The 22,567-nt window shown below is 41.7% G+C and overlaps 1 protein-coding gene and 1 long non-coding RNA gene across 5 annotated transcripts in view; both read left to right on the top strand.

The window, feature by feature from the left end:
* YPEL1 (yippee like 1) overlaps window positions 1-22,567 on the top strand; it is a 25,564-nt gene extending 2,997 nt beyond the window's left edge. Inside the window, exons 1-5 of one of the 4 annotated variants that reach the window (XM_081175232.1) lie at window positions 122-472; window positions 7,866-8,148; window positions 13,373-13,416; window positions 14,899-15,007; window positions 17,522-22,567. In XM_081175232.1, coding sequence (XP_081031358.1) covers window positions 8,032-8,148; window positions 13,373-13,416; window positions 14,899-15,007; window positions 17,522-17,611 — 360 coding nt within the window. In that variant the 5' untranslated portion in view covers window positions 122-472; window positions 7,866-8,031 and the 3' untranslated portion in view covers window positions 17,612-22,567. Of the gene's footprint in view, window positions 1-121; window positions 574-2,080; window positions 2,581-7,865; window positions 8,149-13,372; window positions 13,417-14,898; window positions 15,008-17,521 lie in introns of those variants that run through there. The other 3 variants (XM_081175234.1, XM_081175233.1, XM_081175235.1) reach the window with 3 other exon arrangements.
* Window positions 8,180-9,634, top strand: LOC308576109. Its single transcript, XR_014003095.1, has 2 exons — window positions 8,180-8,760; window positions 8,793-9,634. It is a non-coding gene; the product is annotated as an uncharacterized lncRNA (long non-coding RNA).

Raw genomic sequence — 22,567 nt, 5'->3', positions numbered from 1 at the left:
CGCGAGAGTTCTCTCCACCCCCCACTCCCGCTTCTAATAAATTAACGACGCCGCGCGTGCGCCTTGGGCTGAAGTGCGCGCGAGCAGAGGGGGCGGAGAGAGAAGGGGGAAAGAAAAAGCAGAAGAGTCCAAGCAAAACAAAAGCCAGGCGAGGGGGCGGGGCGGCGTTAAACCTGAGGGGGGTCGTGAAGGAGGAGAGAGCGGCGGCGGCGGCAAGAGCAACCACGACGACACCGGCGACCGAAGGACGAGCAGGATGACTTCTCGGTCGCTTCTGGGCCCTGAGGAGAGCGGGGGGGCCCGGCTCGGGAGCAGCAGCGGCGGCGGTTGGCGCTTTCTATGACCCCCCCCTCTCCTCCCTCACAGGACACACAAGCCCACCCACCCCGCTGCCCGCCTCGCGTTGGGTCATGGTCGGCGGCGCTCGCTGAGGAGGCGGCGGTGGCGGCGCGACCCTGGCCCCCCACAGCAGGTAGCCGCTCTCCACCTCCACGGTCGCTTGGTGCTCCCCTGCCCTTTTTTCTCGGCTGGGACGAGGAAAGAAGGAAGAAAGGGCGACTGGGCTGTGTGTGTGTGTGAGTTGGTGTTTGGCGGGGGGGGGGGCATCTCGATAGGGTGGGGGATACGCTCCCCACACATTCCAGGGTCTTGTCTCCCTCCCTCCCCCTTCTCTTTCATTCCTCCCCCCACCCCACCCCCAAAAAACCACCTGAGGATTGTGAGGAGTTCAGGTAGTCCTTCCTGGAAGGGTTTTCATTGATGGGGGGCAGGATCAGTTTATAATTGGGGTGGACTTGTCCTTTTCTCCGCCCCAACATTTGTGATCCAAGGGGGGGGGGTGTGAACTTTGGGGCTGATGACGATCCCTTTATCTGTATGGTTGCCTCTGTTGAAGGGAGGTAGAGTATTTATATTTTGTGTGTGTCCGGTCAGCTTCTTTATTGACTATGTTTTCATATTCCCTGGAGGTTCAGAGGGGCTTACAGCAACTTCCGAAAATGATGTTTGTTGTTTGGGCGATGATATCCTGCCTCTACTTAACCAGCCTCTACGTAAACCAGCCAAGGCTGCTAAAAAAAAGAGGATTTCGAAAATATGAACAGGCTACAATTCTACAGCTTATGTACTCAAAATCCACACTCAAGTTCAGTGGGACCTATTCCCAAGGTGTAAGTACTGTATATATGTAGGATTGCAGCCTAGGAAGACAGCCATAGTAATACAAAAGGACAGGGAAGCAAATTGCATTTAGATAATGAGCAGCTGACAAAAAAAGTGTTATAAAAGTAATTCAGAAAAATATAAAAAAATTACTCTGGGATAGTGATGGCCTTGACTAATACTTATTAATTTGCTAATAACTGCAATGTTTATATTCTTTTGCATCGTCTTGGCAGAGGCAACTTAACAGCAATTTCAACATCTGACCTCTTGGAGCCTCTTGAGATGAGAACCTTAAGTAATGTGGTATTATGAGCCTCGTACTAGTCCTTGAGTGCTAGATTTATTTACTTGGATTTTTGTGTGTGTCCTGTTGTGACACTGAAAGTTTAGAATGGCTAAAACCAATTTTAGTGGCGTCTGTCGGCCCCATGTCTCTTCCAAGGGCTCACTGTTAAAAGATAAGTAAATCCTGAACAAAAGAAGAGAAACCTCCAACACATGGAGGAAAAGAATAGTTGTTTTTCTATTTGCTGTAGAAGGAAAAGAATTGTGCATCCTTGAGAAAGGTCTGATCAGAGCTGCTAGCTAGGGGACTCCTGTTACCAGTTTGTCTCAAATGGAAGTCCAGTTTCTTAATAGAATTACTATAGGTGAGTGTGTATTGGAATGTACTCTGCACTGGCTCAGAAACCCAATAGCATGCTACTTAATGCTTTGTATGTTCTAGAGTTTTTTTAGATTCAAATTTAAGCATCAGTTTGCATATACACAAAAGGCTCCCCTCTTCCTTCTCCCTTGTTTGAGCAGTCTGAGAAAGGAGTGCAGGGGGATTTGGCTTTTGCAGCCTGTGGAGGTAATAAGGGACACAATAGCCTCCATGAGGGTTTTTTGTTTACTTGAAGGTTTAGAAATTGTTTTGCGAGGTGGGTGTTGTTGTTTTTAATTAGCGTGTTACCGAGAGGGGGACAAGAGCTTATCCTAGCCAATTCAGTTCTTTAATCTTCTGTATGCGTCGGTGATTTAATTTCCTTCTCACGCTCCGCACTCCCTTTGCCCCTCCATCTTTCAGGGCTGCGCACCACAAGGGCGGTATGTTTACCCCTGATCATAGCATCCGCAGAAATTCCCTGCAAGATGCAGGCGGTCCTTGAGCCTGTTATCTGGGGCAGTAGAACAGTAAACATCTCTGGGTCGGTTTTGTGTCACTCTGCCTCCGCAAGCTCTTTGTCGGTTTGGAGCTGGGATGCGGGGGGGGGGGGCGTTTTGTTTGCTGCTCGGATTCGCACAATTTTCTATGACGATCGTGCTGAGCAGCTGGGGGGGGGTCGTCTATACGTGCCGCCCCTTCTGCAGTTTCTTGTGGTTTGGGAGCCTGCTAGGCTGCTATTCAATGGCTCGAACAAGTAAGCCCCAGAGGTAAGGGGATTTTCGTTCAGCTTCAGCTGCAGAACCGGATCTGTTTTGCTTTGCTTTGCTTTGCTTTGTTTGTGACTGCATGCTGGCTTGCTCTTTTCCGTCAGCCCTCGAGGCTTTTTCCTCGCCAGATCTTTCGCTTTCATTGATTTAACCGCAGAAAAGAGAACTTGCCCTTTCTCCCCCTCCCCTTTCGGTTTCGTGGTGGTTGGAATTCGGGGCAAAGTGGAACTGGAATTCTGGCTCGAGCTGACCGCCCTGCGGCTGGACAAGGAAATGAAGCTGGAAAAACACCTTTCCTCCCCGACCTTGTGCCAGAACTGGACACCCCCCACCTGGGGCAAGTCGAAGCCAGCGTGGTTCGCCGCGCTCTAGGTCGACCCCACCGGGGGCGCTCAGACACTGTTTGTAAACAGTGCCAGAAAGTGAGCCGTTTGCAGCCGCCGTTGGCCTTTTGTTTTGATCCACCGGGCGCGGACTGGCTGTGGCAGGGGCTGGCTGCTGCTGTTGTGGGTAGGCTGGCTGGGACTTTGCTGCTGCACGTCCGTTCATCTCCCCTCCCCTCCTCCGTGCTGTATTGTCCAAAGCAGACTGGAGGTGCATGCTTATTTTTAGAATGTTGTTTCTCGCAGTGCCCTTGCCTTTCTCCATGAAAAGTTGCCTTTTCCACAAGGCTCCGAACCCATTGTTTCTACACTTCAGAGGAAGAACAGGCAAAAGAAAGGGTAGGAAGAGATGTTTTGGTTAAAATCAGAGCAGGCAGTGATGTTTTGCTTTGTGGTCTGAGTGTGTGGTGAGTTTTCGGTTAGAAAACTAACAACAGCCCATGAAAGTGAAGAACAAATCTGCACAAGTCTTTTGTCTCTGGTTATTTTAGCATTGTTTGAAGTTTAGTAAGGGTGAGGTCTATTAAATGGTCTTATGGAAATGTGTTTTCACAGAAGGCACTTTAGCACTGTCTACAATGCAGCAACATCTATTTCTATGTATACATTTGATGCAGTCTGGATTGCTGGTGGATCAAAAAGGTTCTTTAGCGTTAACAGACTTCATGGGAAAGTCCAAGACAGGAAAACAAGGTTGATCTTTCTGAGTTCTTGGTTACTGTTAATGGGGGGTGGGAAGCAACTTAGCTTCAGTTAAATGAACAATTATCCAGCCACATTTTATGTGTCTTACATAACAAATCTTAGGGGTTTTAAACTTAGCAAAAACCAACTGTGCATGTTTCTTCAGAAATAAATACTTCTCTGCTTATTGCAGCTTACTCTCAGATAAGTATGGATAAGGGTATAACCCCGATTTTTGTAGTTCATATTTAATAGAAGCCCTTTTAGTAGCTTGGTAAAAACATGAATGTAATTAAGGCTTACTATAGTACAAAACCTCTATAAATATAATGTATGAAATAGCAGTGGGACATGCTGTATAATAGAATCAAATGACCTGTTGCTTGTGTTCCTGATAAAAGCTATTTAATGGTTTGAGAATATCTTAATATTCTGTAGATCTGTTGTATGCTGATAACGTTCTGTTGCAGCTAACATGCTTAAATATTTGTTTATACATCCGGGTGCAGAATTAGGACAGCCCACTATGCTTAAGATTGGCTGCTGCTTGCCTACTAAGATTACGCTTTCCTTCAAATGACATCATGCTGGTAGACAGAAGAGCTAACATTGTATTCATTCAGTGTACGAATTGTAATATCACATGAAAATAACACTTATTTATCCATCTAATAAAATGGGTAGCATGTTCAACTGGGAGTAGCAAGGGCATGATGAAAATGAAAATTGTGTCTTAATTGCGTCTAGAATGAATGTTTGAAAAAATATGTTTTTGAGAAAACATATGAAAAAACATATGTTCCAATGCTTGAACCTGTTTTCACATGGGGCTTGGCAGAGAATATCAGATTTGTACAGCATGCCCTTGTGTATAGTTAGTATTTTAGGAGACAAACATTTTGATGGCTTCTAAAACTCCTTTAGTGTTGTGAAATGGAATGGGGGGGCTTGGGTAGTTATTACAATCTCAGTCAGTTTTGCTGACACATTTAAAAGGGTAGTCTTTTCATAGTTCAGTAAATTTGAGCTCTACTGTATTTTCATCTCTCTCTTTTTGGTACTTCTGTAAACCTCAGGATTTGCCCACACCTGTAGTGTGTGGATGGTGCTGTTTTGGTTGCAGTAGGTATGACAATTCATGTAGGTCTGTTTCAAGGAAACTACTGTTGTTTGTTTGTTCCTTTCTATACCACAAAACTGAAAGCTATGCAGTGTACAATATGACTTCGGTTTAAAACCAAAGCAACATAACAAATACAATTGAACCAAACTACATTAAAAAAAAAAACAAACAGAAGCACAGAATGGGTCATCTAACAAGAAGGTTCTAAAAAACAAGTTAATCCTTTTCATCAGAATGCTCCCTGAAATAATTAAGTATTGGTGCCTAAAACTCATTATAGTTGGTGCCAGCTTGATTTAATTAGGTAGACTGCCTATAAACCGGGTGCCACCGCACTAAATGCACAATCTGTCACTGCCAGGCAGATTGCAGATATCAGGGAAAGGTATATGAATAGTACTTAATCAAGGGTTCAGAAATCCTTGGCTTAACTTGTTAGGCAGTTATTATCCTTGAGCCCTCCGTTCCCCTATATCTTCTGTCTGTGCCTGTGGCGGTGGAGTTTGGGAGGAAAAAACTTTGTCTTGAAGATTTGACAGATGGTTCAGTCTTATGCAACAGCCCAGTCAAAAATACAGAAAGACCCAACCCTTGATTCCAGTGCTTTATAAATGCTTCCAGAGACTGTGGGGAAGCACTGAGAAGGTCCCATTGCTTTTTCTGAAGATCTGTAAAGGATGAAACAAGACCTCCCCCCCTGCCCCGAAGTTATCTGTGCATGCCAAAGAATATGGGAGGGGTCTATTCATGTTTCATTTCTCACAGGATTTTTGCAGTTACAGATAGGTAGCCGTGTTGGTCTGCCATAGTCAAAATAAAAATATCCTTCCTGTAGCACCTTAAAGACCAACTAAGTTAGTTCTTGGTATAAGCTTTCGTGTGCATGCACACTTCTTCAGATACTTCTTCAGAGGATTTTTGCAGAATGCAAAACTCTCCACAAAGGAAGTGCAAAGGGAAGCACGTTCCTCCATGTTCTCTGCAGTTCCTCAAGAACTCAGGGAAAGGACTAGTCAGCAGAGGGAGGATTGGGGTTATTGCACTTCCTTGCACCACTGGGGGGATCTTGTGCATCCCTGGTCTTAGTTAACAAGAAACATAATTGTGAAGTTCATGAGCACACTCTGCACATAAACTTTAAAGTAGGATAGTTGAAAACTGATGAGTTTACAAATTTAAACGAACTTTAAACAAAAGTTAAAATGAAGCCAGATTAAAATATCTGAATGTAAAACAAAAAACATTATGTCCACAAAAATAATCCTTTAAAACTGAATCTGTGACATTATCACATGCATTGAAGCATGTAAACTATTTTTATTGATTTTCAACTTACAAAACACAATTAATAAACTTTAAATGTGCTGCCATACAGTATTAAAATTCCTTTAGAATTCCCTTCTCTCTCTCTAAGAACTGGATTAATTACTGCCATTGATTTTAATAAATTTAATTTTGAGATTTGATTTTAGGTGACTGCCTTGCCTCATGTTGCCTACCTTAGTTCTGCAAGGCACAGGCTCATTAATTTTAAGAAGGTTTGTGAATCCAACATTATATCTAATTATACATTTATATTGTCCAAAGACTGGATTACTGCTTTCTCCTCTTGCCCACTCCCCCATTTATCTTGTTACAGGAATTATTCAGCCACCACTATGACTGAATAATTAACTAGAGGATCAGATCAGTCACTGTAACTAACCATAGTTTAGGACCTAAACTATGATTTGAGCTTCCAAATATTAAACAAGCACTTTTATGGTTTAGAACTGTTTGCTATGGCCCTCCTTTCTCCCAGCATACAAGTTCACAATTTCATTTCCCATCTCTTTGTTGAAGCAGCCTCTGTAGTGACACCCATATAACACCAGTTTTTAGAATTCAGACATTGCACCAAACCATGGCTTGCAAACCCCATATTACCTTAATGGTTGTCTCCTGTTCTTATTTGCTGTTTCTGGCTGCATAATATATGGTACTGTATTGACAACAGTCCTTTTTGGGGGAAGTTATTGTTTACACTTGTTACTGCTACCACACCATAATCTTTGTGCCTTTCTAATTTTTACTACCAATGGACAATCCCAGGTTTCTTGACTGTCCTTGATGAAATTGATAAAGAAATGGTTAAAATGTTGATAGTGTTTTCCCACCTCTATGTTCACTCAGATTGATTTATTATGGGATACAGCATTGGTACTAGATGTCTGTGGTCTCCAGACCCTAAGTTCATTATTACATATTAGAATCAAATGAGACCACCCTGAAGCTCGGGGATCTGAAGAGAATGTGTCTCTTGCTTCAGCTGGCTGATAATGAACAGAGGTTTATGAGTGTCCGGCATTCATGGAGTGATACCATCTGCCAAGCTTCTGGAAATTATCTTCCTTTTGAGCAGTAGTATTTCTTATAGAAAGCTGTTTGAAGAGGCTACACTACTAAGTTTGTGAATCCACATAGTTCAGTATTTATTTGGGCTTTGGCTGTGTTTAAACTATGGCTTATTGTGATGGAAATGAGCCAAGGTGAGCCTTGGACTCATAGGCTCCCTGTCTTTCCCCTCCTTCTCCCGTGTGGCTGCAAGTTGCTTGTTTCATTCAAACCTGACAACCTGTGGTTAACTATGGTTTGATTTAAACAAACAGACTTCAGAATGCACTTACTTTGTGAGGAACCTATGGGCAAAAAGTTTCATAGTTGGCCTACCCAGCAACTATTTTGTGTTGGCTGAGTGGAATGTTAGTTACGCTTGCCTTTTGTTCATCCAGCTGTTTTGCCACCCTTGAGTTTCCAGTGCTTGTGTTAGCATACATCCCTCTGTTGCAGTGTTCCCATCTCCCTTTTGGATGGGAGGTTGGGAGCACCTCAGTATTACAGTGCAAGAGTAGGGCCTCTCCTCTCCCATGTAGGACTCCGTGGCATATACATGCAGGCATGATATTTTAACAGGGAGCAACACTGCATGTAACTTAAGGTACCCATTTTATTTTAAACTTACACTAATGATGAAATGGAGAAGTTAAATGTTTAATTAGAAATATGTACTATTAAAAGACTTGAAGTGGCTTATATGCTTCTTTCTTCCGTTGCAGGTTTTGATTGTTTCTTCTGTGGCGTTTGTGTGGAAGCTGCCACACACACTTCAGAACAACAACGGCTTTTGCTTGCATTTTCCAGTGTTTCTTTTGTCAGCAAGTTCAGCAAAGTTGTAATTCTTCAAGTGCCAGCCCTGATCAGAGTGAAGAACTGGCAACAGAGATGGTAAAAATGACAAAATCCAAAACGTTCCAGGCTTACCTACCAAACTGTCATCGGACCTACAGTTGTATCCACTGCAGAGCCCATCTAGCCAATCATGATGAACTAATTTCCAAGGCAAGTGGCCTGTCTCTAGACCTCATGAATGCATGATTTGGTGCCTGTTTGTAACTGCCATAATGAGACAAAAAGATACACCAAAAGCTGTGTTTCAGGGTCTATAGAAATACACTGCATAAGAATTTACATAATGTATTTCCTGATTACATTCTGTTTGTGTTCAGGTGCTGCTACTTGAGGTGTGTTTGGTCTCTTCTCAGGCCTGAATGATGTGTAATTGATATTTTAAAAGAAGTGCTCTTAATGTGAAGCACATTGATCATGGTTGTGGTCACTTGAGGTAATGTGACTAACCTGCTTGTTTTAGTTTGGTAGCATTATTCTTCTAAAGAGAATCAGTGTGTAACTTACACTATGTTCAAATGTTAATGTGTTCTTAATATTCAAGTACAGAAGATCTAGTATGCAGACATGAAATCTAAACCAACTAGCCATCCATGTGAAGAAAATAGTCAATGGATTGAAGTATGCAGAGATGTATATCTGGTTAGCTGGAAAAGAAGGGTGGGTGGGTTTCTTATTCTGTGTATGTTCTGCAGCTAGACCTGTCCAGTGAGAGCATTCCTGAAGTGAGGAAGCATGCTTTTCAAAACTACAGTGGTACCTCGGGTTATATACGCTTCAGGTTACATACACTTCAGGTTACATACGCTTCAGGTTACAGACTCCGCTAACCCAGAAATAGTGCTTCAGGTTAAGAACTTTGCTTCAGGATGAGAACAGAAATTGTGCTACGGTGGCAGCAGGAGGCCCCATTAGCTAAAGTGGTGCTTCAGGTTAAGAACAGTTTCAGGTTAAGAACGGACCTCTGGAATAAATTAAGTACTTAACCCGAGGTCCCACTGTACTTTCTTTTGTTCCTTGTTTTCCCGCCTTTATGCATTCTTTTGAAGGACTTTTGGTAACAACTGTGAATCAAGGCTCTTCTTTGAGATCTGTATATATGAAGAAACCTCTCACCAGGCAGTTTTCCCAGCTCCTATGCAAAGATTTGGGAGTTTCCATGTTTCTGAAATGAGAGACCATATTCTCCCAAGCATATATCCATATTCACCTGCTCTGTATCCACTCTTCATGTTCATTGGGGAGGAATTTGGACCTCAGGAAGAGCATCATCTAATACTCAGATTTTCCTTCACAGCAATGGGGTCTCTCATGATTGCTATATGCTGCGATCTACATGCATATATTCTGAAGAATATGCATTTGTTAGCAGTTGCTACAGCACTGGTTTGTGCTGCAGATTTAAGCTTACCACACAGAAACACAATAAAGGAAAAAGGACAAGAGAAATGCTCCCTCCACTGATTTTTGTTTCTCCCCCTCACTCCCAGCCAATTTTGCACCAAAATTAAGGGATTTTTTTTTTAAACAAAGTATATTCTGTAAAGAAACCTCACATAATGTTGTACTTCCTGTGTGTTAAAAATAGTATTGTATTCTCAGGTAAAAGCATAATAAACAATCTACCAAACATTAAAAATGGTTTCAGACTGACAATTTGTCTAACACCCATCTTCTTTAATTGTTACAAGTTTAGTATACTGTGACTAATAAGTTGGTGGGACAGGGTCATGTAACTGTAAAATACGCCTGGTAATTAAACGTTGTACTTAATTAGGTTAATTGGTATAGTTTTTGGATGACAAGAGAGAGGTGAGGGTTTCCGCTACAGTTATGGATTTTTTCAGTGCCTGGTTTTCCTAATTAGGCATGTTCACAAGACTGTGATGGGATGAAAATTAAATACATAGCAGTAATTTAAAGGTGTAAATGACTGCGTATTAATGTTTTAAAAACAAACACTACAGTGCAATTAGTTGACTCACTGTTGACCTTAAAATAAATCCAAACACTCCCTGGTTTGCAAACTACGTGGCATGGTGATATGTGAATCACTCACGCTGCTGAAAAAATGGGAGGAAGATTGCTTTCCAGTGTATCTTGCAACCCATCAATTCTGGTGCTCATCCGGAATTCCTGTTTCTTCCAGCAATGAATATTGGAGGGCAGATTTCCTAGGAATTCCCACTGTTGCAGTAACATACTGGGTAACCTTCCAAAGAGAGCTATTAGCAGCTTAGCTTCAATCATCCTCATGCGCTGACATTGAAACAAATATTACTAATTGCCGAGGTGAGTGTGTACACTTTGTACACAAATGGCAATGGCTAGTGGATGGTACAGATATGTGTGATACAGTGATTGTGTTGCATACAAATTCTGTAAAGAAGGGGTGTAGTACCTTGTGAATCTGATCTTACTGGCCTAGCTTCATTTCCCTCCCTCTAGCCCTCCCACAGGCTATTTATTTTTCCTGAATAGCGGTTCCTCAGGTTACAAACACTTCGGGTCACAAACTCCGCTAACCTGGAAGTAGTACCTCGGGTTAAGAACTTTGCCCCAGGATGAGCACAGAAAACGCGCACAGGCCCCATTGGCTAAAGTGGTACCTCGGGTTAAGAATGGTTTCAGGTTAAGGATGGAGCTCTGGAACGAATTAAGTTCGTAACCTAAGGTACCACTGCAATTTTTAATCTTATTTTTTTATTCAGCTGCAAGACCATTTTACCCTGCTGATGTATATTGGACATGGGACTTGTTAATAGCTCTTGAACAATTAAATAATATGAATCACAGGAGCCAATACTTGGAAAGGCAACTAAGTTGTAATAAAACAGGCACTAATAAAATTCTTAACCCTGAGTATTGTAAGTAACAATAACAACTTGTGGCTATAAGCCATAAATTTGTGACTCACAATTTTGCTGTTTACTGCACATCAGTATTTTGGCACATGTTTTCTCAGGCACACCATATGTGAAAATATATGGTGTAACTTTCTCTGATCTCTTCTGACAGGGTGGTAATGAAAACCAAATGAAGTAATATTGGAAATTTTGCTGGTTTATGGAATAGACATCATTTTACAGCCATTTTTATGTATTCAAATTCCTGTTTGAGATCTGTATTCCCCTTTGACCTATTAGGTAGCAATGATGATGAATTCAAGAGATTCATTTCAAGTACTGTACTGTACTCCTAGGGAGCCTAGGAAGGTGCTTTGATACAATTGCATTCCATATGAATACAATGTGGTTTCTAGGTGGTGCACAATCCCATCTCCTGTACAAATTTGCATCTAGTGCGAAAGGGGCTGTCACCTGTTTTTTTTCGTGCTCGGCATCTGGTACTCTGAGGAGAACTATTAATACAGTGGTACCTCTGGATGCGAACGGGATCCATTCCAGAGCCCCGTTCACATCCTGAAGTGAACGCAACCCGCGTCTGCGCGAGCTTTGAAACCCGCAAGTAAAGCGTTCCGTTACTTCTGGGTCACCGCGGAGTGCAACCCGAAAATGCTCAACCCGTACCACTGTGTAGCTGGAGGTTCCTAAGGGTTGGTGGCATCTGTTTCAGTGAAACTTGTGAATGCTCTAGCTCATGATAATGTTAGCATGTTTATGTGTTACTCTATCCTTTATCAATTCTCCCATTTAACTGTAAATGGACACAGACATTCCTTCAGGAATTCTGAATCTTCCCTATGTGATACTTTTTAGCATCATGGACTCTAAGAGTCTTTGTGTCTCTGCCATCTACACACTGCAACATTTTCTGCCACTTAGTTAACAATGTTTCAAGGACTGACAGTGTTTGAAATAAAAAGAATTATTTAGGAATAATATACATGTTGTATTAAATTTCTGACCTATGGGAACGTTTACGTGCTCTATAATGACAATCTTGCTGAATCTGGGCATTCACCAGGTCATAAGTAACTGCATAGAGCTCATTTGTAAGAGGTTGCTAGATAACTGCTAGGTACAGTTTTACTGAATATTACCATTTTGTCTCAGATTGGTTCTTTCTGACTCTTGTCCATTAAGAACATTCTCAGATTCATATTATCTCCTTGATGGCCTGATAGCTTAGCACAAGAATTAAAGACTAGCTTTAGTTGGTTATTTGCGGGGAGGGGGTTCTGTTTTTTTAACCAAAAAAGGAGCCCGCCAGATTGGTAAAAGGGGGAGATGGGGACCTAAGACTTGCTGCTTGTTCTGCTGGGTTGATTCTAATTTGTTTCCTGCTCCCCCATCATCATCTCCCCTTCAGACAGTGCTTGACCCAGGGGTGCCAACTTGAATAATATATGGGGGGGCAGGTGAGCACCCCCCCACATAATTGATCACATGACATGGTGCGCACACACCATTTGAATGGCAATTCCTACAAACTTTTTTGGGGGCGGCCCCCTCAAGTATTTTATTGGGGGCCAAATACCCTAGGAGTTGGCTCGCCAGACTCATTTTTTAAAGCTCCAGTTATAACTGTCAATTTTAAATCTCCAGTTTTAATTGTGTCCCTTCTCCTAACACATTAGAACCCTTTGGTGGGGTGGGGAGCCCTTCAACAGCTTCACACGCCCCCCCCAACCTGAAACTCTTAATAACTCAATAACCGAATGGAGAATGCCCAGTGAACTCATATGTTTTCTAGTTATCCAATTTTAATTTTCTGTAATCCTATACCATTACACCTGTATCATTTTTTGGCTTAGTTTAGGAAATAATGACCAAAGTTAATTAAAAGCAAAATTTATTTAAAACTTATTTAGCTTACTAAATAAGCAACACAGAAAAGTAGAGGGCAAAGTGAGTGCAATAAATTATTGAGAGGCAAATCCATGTATTTTTCACATGTTTTATTTCAATAATGTTTCAATAATATAAGGTAGACTGTTACTGCCCCCATATTACTGATGGGGAAGGAAGAGAGAGTGGATTGCCTTAAAACAGTGTGTGTTAATGGTAGAGTGGAGCTACAGACTTATATAGCTAAGGTTTTGAACTGTGCCAGATCTTTCTTTGCTGTACTACATTATGTTAATTACCATCCCTTTTCTTGTGTCTATTGCAGCAGTGTCAGACACTGTTAGCTTAAAGAAGGCACTATACCTAGCAGTAGTTGCACAAACACTTGGGGAAAGATTTGGTTTTGAGATTAAAGCTTAGACAATGAGTTTCCAGACCCATGTGGCAGATCTGAAGAATAATTACTTGGAACAATACACGCAGCTGAATTTGCACTTAACATACAATGTACTAGTTTCAAAGTTCAGGTAGAATGCTTTGATTTGCCTCTTCATTGAGACAATGTTTTAGTGTTTTTTTAAAAAATACTTTAATATATATGTATATGTCTTCTTTTTCTTTTACAGTCCTTTCAGGGAAGCCAGGGGCGAGCCTACCTCTTTAATTCAGTGTAAGTGCAATTATTATTTTCTATGGAATTAAGAGGACTATTTTACAACAATAGCGTGTGAGTGGATTGGCTTTTTGTCATGGTTTATGCAAGGACCCAAGTTGATCCCTGTGGGATCAACCCTGTGGTCCGTCTAGTCTAGCAGTCTGCTTCCCACAGTGGCCAGCAGACGTCTTGGAAGCCATAAACATGGCTGAAATATGGTAGCCTTTCGTTGCTGTTGCTCCCTAGCATTTGGTATTTTTTAGTTTTCAAATACTTTGAATGGAGTGAGAGAAGGGTTTTGCTCTGCCTTCAGTCAGGCACATGTGGAAGGCTTCTGAGGGCTGAATGACTATGACTCAGTAATAGAGTGCATGCTTTGCATGCAAAAGAGCCACAGTTCAATCAAGTCTAGGTTCCTGGAGCGATGCTGCCAACCAGTGTAAACAAAACTGAGCTAGGTAGACTAGTGGGCTGACTTGATACAAGACAGCTTTCTATGTTCCTCTTAATTAGCATTGCCAAAAAAGTTATGTTTAGAACCAGCCCATATGGAAATATAATTCTAACTAACTATAGACTTTACAGTGCAACTTTTTTCTTCCTTAGAGTATCTATTAAAATCCTTTCAAGGTAGGTAATAACTTCTGTTGGTGGCATAGTTAAAAGAAACATGGGATGCTGATGGTGCTGTGGTCCAAACTGAGCCTCTTGGGCTTGCTGATCAGAAGGTTGGTGGTTCGAATTCCTGCGACAGGGTGAGCTCCCATTGCTCTGTCCCAGCTCCTGCCAACTTAGCAGTTTAAAAGTAGGCCAGTGCAAGTAGATAAATAGGTACTGCTGCGGCGGGAAGGTAAATGGCGTTTCTGTGCTCTCTGGTTTCCGTCACGGTGTTCCGTTGTGCCCGAAGCGGTTTAGTCCTGCTGGCCACATGACCCAGAAAGCTGTCTGTGGACAAACGCTGGCTCCCTCAGCCTGAAAGCGATATGAGCGCCGCAACCCCATAGTCGCCTTTGACTGGACTTTATTGTCCAAGGGTCCTTTACCTTTAAAAGAAACACAGAAACAAAGCCATAGTTAAAACCAGGGCTTTTATTCCCAGCTGGAGCTCACGAGCTCAGCTCCAGCACCTCTCAGGTGGGCACCATTGCCATTCTAAGAGAACAAGGGAGAACTTCATAATGAGCTCCGGCACCTCTTTTTCTAGAAAAATGGCACTGGTTAAAACAATTTACCTGGTAATTAATACTAGGTCGGAAATCACACAGATGTTTAATTTGGTTTGTGTTCAAAAGCTTGGTTTATGTAAGGAGGAACAAGCAAAGCATCTTGGCTTTAAAATAGCTTCTTTGTGTGACGTTGGAAATATTTGCCAAAAATCCTGGTGTGAATGATCTTGAGATTTTGAATCTAGCATTTGCATATATCTTTATATTAATGGGGAGGGGAAGGAAGATTCTTATAAAATGACTTATGCTTTTCCCACTCTCTCTCTTGCAGGGTGAATGTGGGCTGTGGTCCTGCAGAAGAGAGAGTTCTTCTGACAGGCTTGCATGCAGTAGCAGATATTTATTGTGAAAACTGCAAAACCACTCTTGGATGGAAATACGTAAGCATTTGCCCATTTTGGGACATGCAACTGCTTGATTTTGTCTGGTCATTGAAAATAGACTATGTGCAAATGTGGGAGTATCTGGGTTGTCGCCAACTAAGTACTACTCTGAGCAGACTCACTAAAGTTGAGTCTACTCTACACTAAAGTTCAGTGGGTCTAGTCTGAGTACCCCAACATTGATACCCTCTGGATCTTGTCAGTCCCTTTTTGATGCCTTGTCAGACTGGTGGCATGATAAGAAGCCTGAGGATAAATTGACCAATTCTGGCTACAATTCAGATCCATGGGTAAAAGTTACCCACAACTTAAAGAGGCAACCCGATCTTCCATCACCAGTTGGCCTTCCTCTAGTAGTTGTAGTTGTAGTTATTGTTGTTGTTGTTATTACCACCCACCCACCCTGAGAAAGGCACAGGGCAGGCTACAGCAACGTAAAAAGCAACAGTTTAAAGCAAATTGCATTCAAGCCTGGAGTGGACCCTAGAAATATGAATTTCAGTTCATATTTGCTGCTTTGAAGTGTGGCAGGAGCCTGACACAGACCCTGCTTACATGTGGTGAGGGGCTCATAACAAGCCGTTTTCAGAGCCACTGAATTTGCAAGGGAATCTTTTATTCCACCTGCCAGGGAGTCTGCTTTTGTTACTGATGCGTGAGGCCCTGTCCTTCTGCCATCCCTCTTATTTGAGTGCAGGACTACTGCCACTGCGGATGGGGGTGCTCTTAGGGAGAGCCTGGCTTCCTTCCTAGAATTTTCAGTTTTCATAGTACGTAGTCTTTTCTTTGCAAAATGTAATGAAAAGTATACTGGTAAAAGTCTTCCCAAGTAAGAAGTAAATCTCCCATTTCCCAGGAGCATAAAGGCACTTGAATGAAAATTTATTTTATTAACATTACCTGTATTTTAAATCGAAAGGGTTGTATCCAACTAAGGTTCCGTTCACACTATACAATTAAAACACCATGCTGCCACTTTAAACAGCCAAGGCTCCCCCCCCAAGAATTCTGGGGGCTGTAGATTGCTAGGAGGCCCCTATTCTCCTTCCAGCGCTATAATTCCCAGAGCAGTTTAACAGTTGTTCTCTCTTCCCAGGGTGATGTGGCCAAAGCCCTGCTTTCAGTGGACGCATTGAAATTAATGGTCCACCATTAGCCACATCTATTACTTTCAATGGGTCTACTAATTTTAGTATGACTGACTTTGCGTTGCTCTGCCCTGATACTTTCCCCACCCCTTTCTCTGCAGTATGCTTAGGCTTCCATCATTGCCCTATGTCCGGCCCCACACCTCAAACGGCATCAACGGATGACATTGATAGGGCTCCCCCATACATTTACTCCTTTTTCACTGGGGCAGGATTGCCTGGGTAGAGCTTACCTGCCAGCACCACAGGGACTTTGTGATGCACCCAGTATTTTAGAAAGCATAGGATATTGATTCTGACACTGGGCGGGAACCAGCCTCAAGGTCATCTCTGCTGTGACTGTACCTAAAGGAAGTTAATTATCATAGGATTTGCATTCCTCAAAGTCTGATACTGTAGATGATAGGAATAAAACACCCAAAAGTAATCTTCATTAAATTCTGGTTGTTGGTATTTAATAGTTTCTCAGTGGCAAAGAAGCATGGGATAGCTTTAAACCAGGCATGCCCAACTCCCAAGAGACTGACTGTGATCTACTCCCATTATAAAAAAAAACTGGCAGTGATCTACCCATTGTCATTGGAGGAAGGAGGAGCGTGCATGGGATGGGTGACTTGCCCAGAGTTGTTGAGCTTTTTGGGTGGAGGATTGCACAGAGTTTTTTTAGCTTTCCCCCCATAACTTTTTGTGCACAATAAGGATCCCGTGATCTACCAGGGTCAGCCGGGGATCTACCAGTAGATAGCAAACTACTGGTTGGACGCCCCTGCTTTAAACCAACAGGGAGGGACCTCTGGCCCTTGAGCCTAACTAGACCTTTTAGGCTTTCCAGTGAGGCTGTTCTGGGCTGGCCATGCCCATCTACCATTTACCTGACACCAGGAGCTGGTTAGATAAAGCTGTGGCTGCAAAGGAGCAATCAGGAGCCTTTGAGTTCTCCTGATTTTGGCGCTGCTTAAATATGGTGCCAAATACAAGCCCTGTGGCTTTTGCTCAGGTCACTCTACTGATCACATGGAATCAGGTGACTGGTAGGTGATCAGCTGTGCCCACCTGACAAATATGCCCATGGAGGGTTGGCCACTGATTGATCTAGTCCTCTGGTTGAAAGTGGTTTCCACTCTTGCTTTAAATCAACACTCATCTGCTAATAATTGAATCCATTGCTCACCTGTGCAAAGTATTGACCTGTTGAGGTTTGAACCAGGTCATCCCTCTTTCGTTCATACAGTGCTGCCGAAGTGCATAAAGTACAACAGTTAAGCTGAGCAATACTCTTGCCTTGCCCCTAACGGATACGTTAAGAAGCGTTCATATTTGAAGCAGCGGATAACGGAATCTAATATTTTATTTTCTTGCCTAGGAACATGCGTTTGAAAGCAGTCAGAAATACAAAGAAGGAAAATTCATCATTGAACTTGCCCACATGATCAAAGACAATGGCTGGGAGTAAATGGGAACACTTCTCTCTCTCTCTCTCTCTTTGGACAATTAACCTGGGGAACATGCTTTATAAAGACTAATGCAAAAAGGATTTTGGTTCGGCTGGCTGAGAAAATCGCTGCGTTTTTGAAACCTCCAAACTGAGTAGTGTAATTTTGTGCCCCCCCTTTCCCCAAAAGGCCATCTTTTGCCTTTTTCTCTTTGTGTAAGTTTCCCTCTTTTTGTATATGTATTCCTGTGTGAACAGTTGTTTTGGATCGACTTTTTCTACAAACTCTAGAGGAATAATTCCCTAATTTCAAATTACTTTTAATAGCTAGCGCTCTCTTTTGAACTGTGCTTTTTAAATGCTCCTTCCTTCTGTGCATGCTTTTTGCCCATCACCTGCCCCGAAATTTTGTTGAAGGCCTGCATGAACAGTCCTAGAGAGAATGTAAGGCATGTTCCTTCCCCATGACCCCAGACATAGCAATTTCTGTGCTCTCTTTGCAGTGAGAAGGACATAACATTGTAGTAACCATTAGTTCTTTTCTTTTTTTTAAAGTACTGCAGCTTGTGTGTATCTTTGGGCAGGTTGGTTAAAGGTTTAGTCATTTGTACTCGCTGAGGTTTATAAATCCTTGCTTTTATTTAAAGAAAATGATAAGCGAGGGTGGAATAATAATTTACAAGGTCAACTAACTTATAAGGTCTGACCGAAATCAAAACATTCCTAAGAAAGTTAAACTTTGCTCTTTTAAGAAAGAATGTCTTAGCAAAGTTTTCAAGATCAAAGGATGCAACTATATGCAGCTCTTATTTTTAATGTCATGTAAAATGTCTCGGTACTGTACCTTTAACAGGGACTTGTACATCCACTGAAGTTTTTATGGCTGGTTCCATGTAGCTCCGTAGTTTTTAATGCACTGGATAAAGAGGTTGATATCGGTGAAGTGATTTGCTCTTGCAGTCCTTAAACACACAGGATTATTTTTGTGTGTGAAAGTGGCCAGAGCCTCTAGCTGTTACCTGTGGGAGGTTGGAAGTTGGGGAGCAGGTAAAAAGAAAAAAGCAAATTGACTTCTTCATGCTAGGTTTTTTAAGGGGCGTTTGATTTGCTGGCTGAATCATCCCTGAGCACATTTTGTAATAAACAGTTATGTGAAATAAGCATCAACTTGTAATTTCCCCCAGCTGCTGCTTTTTGTGGGGTGACTCAGACACTTCCACTATGTGTGTGTGTGTGTATGTGTGTGTATGTAAAGTTCACTGATGGGAACTTTTCTGCACACTGTTTCAAGAGATTTGAATAATTTTTATGTCATGATTTTTGCATTAATATTCTAAAATTTATGAGAGGAGGAACGTATTGGAGGATATTTTACACTAACACCACATAGCTGCTGATAGCATGAATAATATGGAAAGCCTTACATTGGGAAATCTGCTCCTTTCTGATACAATGTCTTTCACATGGCGTAAGAAAAACTTTGCATTGTTCCTCTCTGCTGGCTGCTGCTATCCTCGTCTGATGGGCTTTCTAGTCTCTACTGCACTTTAGCTATATCTTTCATGTTAAAAGTAAGAGTAATCTTTCCCTAAAGAGGAATTGTCCCTTCCCTCTTCTGTTTGAAGAATTATTTCCCAAGCAAACCATCTGGGAAGTAGTATGGTTACACTGTGATGCAAAAAAAGGATATTGAATATATCTGTTTAAATGTGTGTGTACATAGTTACCTCTTAGGCATTCAAATCCAAAGAGCTGTACTAGTGACAGCTAGATTCAAATTTTGTTTTGCTGAATGACCTTTTATTCTGGTGCTTAATTTAATATGAATGAGGGTTTGTGTGTGTTTTTTATCCATTAATCTTCAGTACAGTACTTGATCTAAATGTACACTAGAACCAGGAGTTATCTTGACTCACGCCTAGACAGCAGCAGCTTCAGCCGCCCTCATCGACCACAAGCTGCTGAAGTTTCTCTTAAGAGGAGCTATTTCCTCGTGAGAAGACTTGGCTCTCTGGTATCCTCCTTAGTGCTGCCATCACAGATCCTTCCAGTCCCCTTGGACTAGAAGTAATCAGCATGGGAACCTAGAATAGGCAGGCACTGTGTGTCTTGTGGGTTAGTGACTTGTGCAAACATCTGTCTGGTGTGCCTCGCTAAATATCAGTAAACTGACTTTATTTTGTATCGCTTTCAAATCGCTTTATCCGAAAGGTCTGATTTTCCTATCTTCCCTCCACTGCTTATGGCTGAAACAGTAAATAACTTGAACTATATTCTTACTGGTACAGTATCCACTGCCAACCATGTAAGTACTGAAATCGTAAGCAGATGGGCACTGTTGTTGGCTCACGATGCTGGCTGTAAGCCGTACCAGCTATGAAACTGTTGCTAGAAGCATATCTTTTTCAATAGCATGGTTCCTCCTTGGTTTAAATGTCTCTCACCTAGTACTTACAGGAATTAGAGGACAAATTTCGGCCAGGTCTTTTGGGCAGGAGTTTGAGACTCTAAAGCGTTTGAGAGACAAAATTCAACCTCTTTTTATCAGTGCATTATTCATATTCTAAACCTAAATCACTTAGGTCTAAACTACATGTTGGAGGCAAGCATGTAACTGTAGCCTTCCTTAAAAGTTGAAAATTCACTTTGGGATGAAAAGAGTAGAGACGGGAGATGCTTAGACTTTTCCCTGCTCCAAATCATTTCCCCAAGTATTCTCCCTCTGCCCCCAAGGCTTCAATTGTATGTTTGTATTTTGGGGGCAAGCCGTGGGTAGGGCATGAAGAGAGGCTGGAGTGGAGCTCCTCTTCTCTATCTTGCTTTTCCATTCTTACTAATTCTCCCAAATGTTTTATGATAAAAAAGAGGGGCTTTTAAGAAAACACACTTGCACATATTGTGTAGTTTGGCCTTCTGGGTACAAGGTTTCACCTAAACCGTTTGTTAAACCTGGATGCCAAAAACTTGAGATTTTTATTTTTTAGTTGGCACCTGGAGTATCAAATTGCGGGTAAAAATCTAATGCAAGTCATTTGTAGTGATAAGGCATTTAAGAATACCAAATAGAGCAATATTTTTATGGATTTTGAAAAGGGGATGGGAAGGGTGGTAGAGAACTCTAAATCTAAAAATGATACTGTAGGTATCAAGTAGCATTGCATATTAGATCCTTTGGGGGAAATGAATGATTTTACTTGGCATTGTAGGAAGGTCTTTAAAACTGGGTGCTTCAATTTTACAGGTTGGGTGTCAGTAGGATCCAGATACTGCTGGATGTTGGTTGATGTATAAAAGGTCAGTCTGGTTACTGAACTTTCCAGCATTACATAAGCATAATACTTGAACATTTTTCAAAACATTTACCCTCTTAACCATTTTGAGTGTGTGTAATGTATTCTATTTAAGGTTTTGTGTGTTCTTTCTGGGTAAGTTTACGCTATCCCTTCAACTTGAGCACTTTTGTTACCTGTTATTTTTATTACTGTTGGTCTTAACATTTATTATATATATATATATATATATTTTATAAATTGTAACAAGGATTTTTTGTGAACTTCTGTGTGCTACCTACTAGCTCCCCCCCCCCCTTTCTTTGGACTAGATGAACTGACTACAAGCTGGTTCTTGGGAAGAATGTTCATTCGCACATACAGAAAATGTGCTCGCAAAGTGTACATGTATTGAGGTGTTTTTCCCTTCGAACTCAATAGCCACGGTTAGCATAAACTAACCAAACAGTATGGCATGACTGAGGGCCAGATCAGGCAATTTAAAAATCTCCTTGTGGAAGAAGGAACGTCTAATCTTGCAGAACCACATTGGCAGGCTCCCAGCAAAGTAAACGCTAGGAAACATTGCCATGACGTGGTCATGCTAGATCAGATGCTAACTTCCTACATGCAGATGTATCTATAAGGATGCTGATGTGAAGCTTTTTTGTGCATCTGAACACTGTGCAACTTTTCCCCCCTCTTCCATTTTTTCTAGCTCCTTTGCTGTGAGCGTTACGGTAGTATGAACCAATTTCATGTGGCAGTTATTTCTCTTAACAGCTGTGGACGGCTTTTAACCACTGGAAGAAAACACCAGGCTTCCAGAATATTAAGTTGCATTATTTCACCACTTGTCCCAATAAAAGCTTGCTTCTCGGCCTAATCAGTCTTGTTATACATATGGATTTGACTTGCTGTGCTATTGCCATGAATCCTATTATGTAACAACCCAGAACAACTTGAACTCGCCTCGGCCCGTTTGTTAAACAAGGCTAGAGAGCATTGCTTTACTCATGGCCCAAGTTTAACTATATTATGTTGTGAAGTTGAAATTACCAATGTCTCTCTAAATTGCTTTATTACCTGTATGATGAACCTTATGTCACAGGACTGTGTTATGCATAACCGTTACTGAAGGCTCCCTTGGTGTCGGGTGAAATCCAGACTTCAGAGAAGCAGTGTTTCCCTTTTGAGGGAAAAGGACAGTGCACTTTGGTCATTAATATGAATGTCAGCATTAATTGGGCTGTACCATTTTGATTTCTAATAAATCTGAAATGTGAGATTTACAAAAATATGCTGTTTTTTTCAGAGAAGATTATGGTCTGCTATGATAACCTGTTTTATGACGATTCAACCCAGATAGCCACAGTTTATTATCCAGCTTTGTATAATGGTGAAAGGAATGACAGCAAATGTTCAAGTTAATGGCACACCATTTCTGTAGAGGCAACCACCAGTAATCTTATGCTACCATGAACAGGGATTTCACAGAAGCAAGGTAGGGTCAAAAACACAGGAGTCATAGCAGGTGCCCATTGACTTGTGCCTCATTGCTGGAACGCTTTTGGAAAAACGCTTACTTTTTGCGCAGCTGATGTGGCTTCTTTCTGGTTTTTGTCTTGGCAATACCGTACACAAGTTGTTGTTTCCCTTTATTGTATCTACTTGAGGTATCACAATAAACGTTTTCAGTTTTGTTGAA

Source organism: Podarcis bocagei (assembly GCF_964188305.1).
Source record: "Podarcis bocagei genome assembly, chromosome: 16".
Classification (NCBI taxonomy): domain Eukaryota; kingdom Metazoa; phylum Chordata; class Lepidosauria; order Squamata; family Lacertidae; genus Podarcis; species Podarcis bocagei.
The sequence above is the reverse complement of the archived record's forward strand: the minus strand, read 5'-3'. Positions and strand labels throughout refer to the sequence as shown.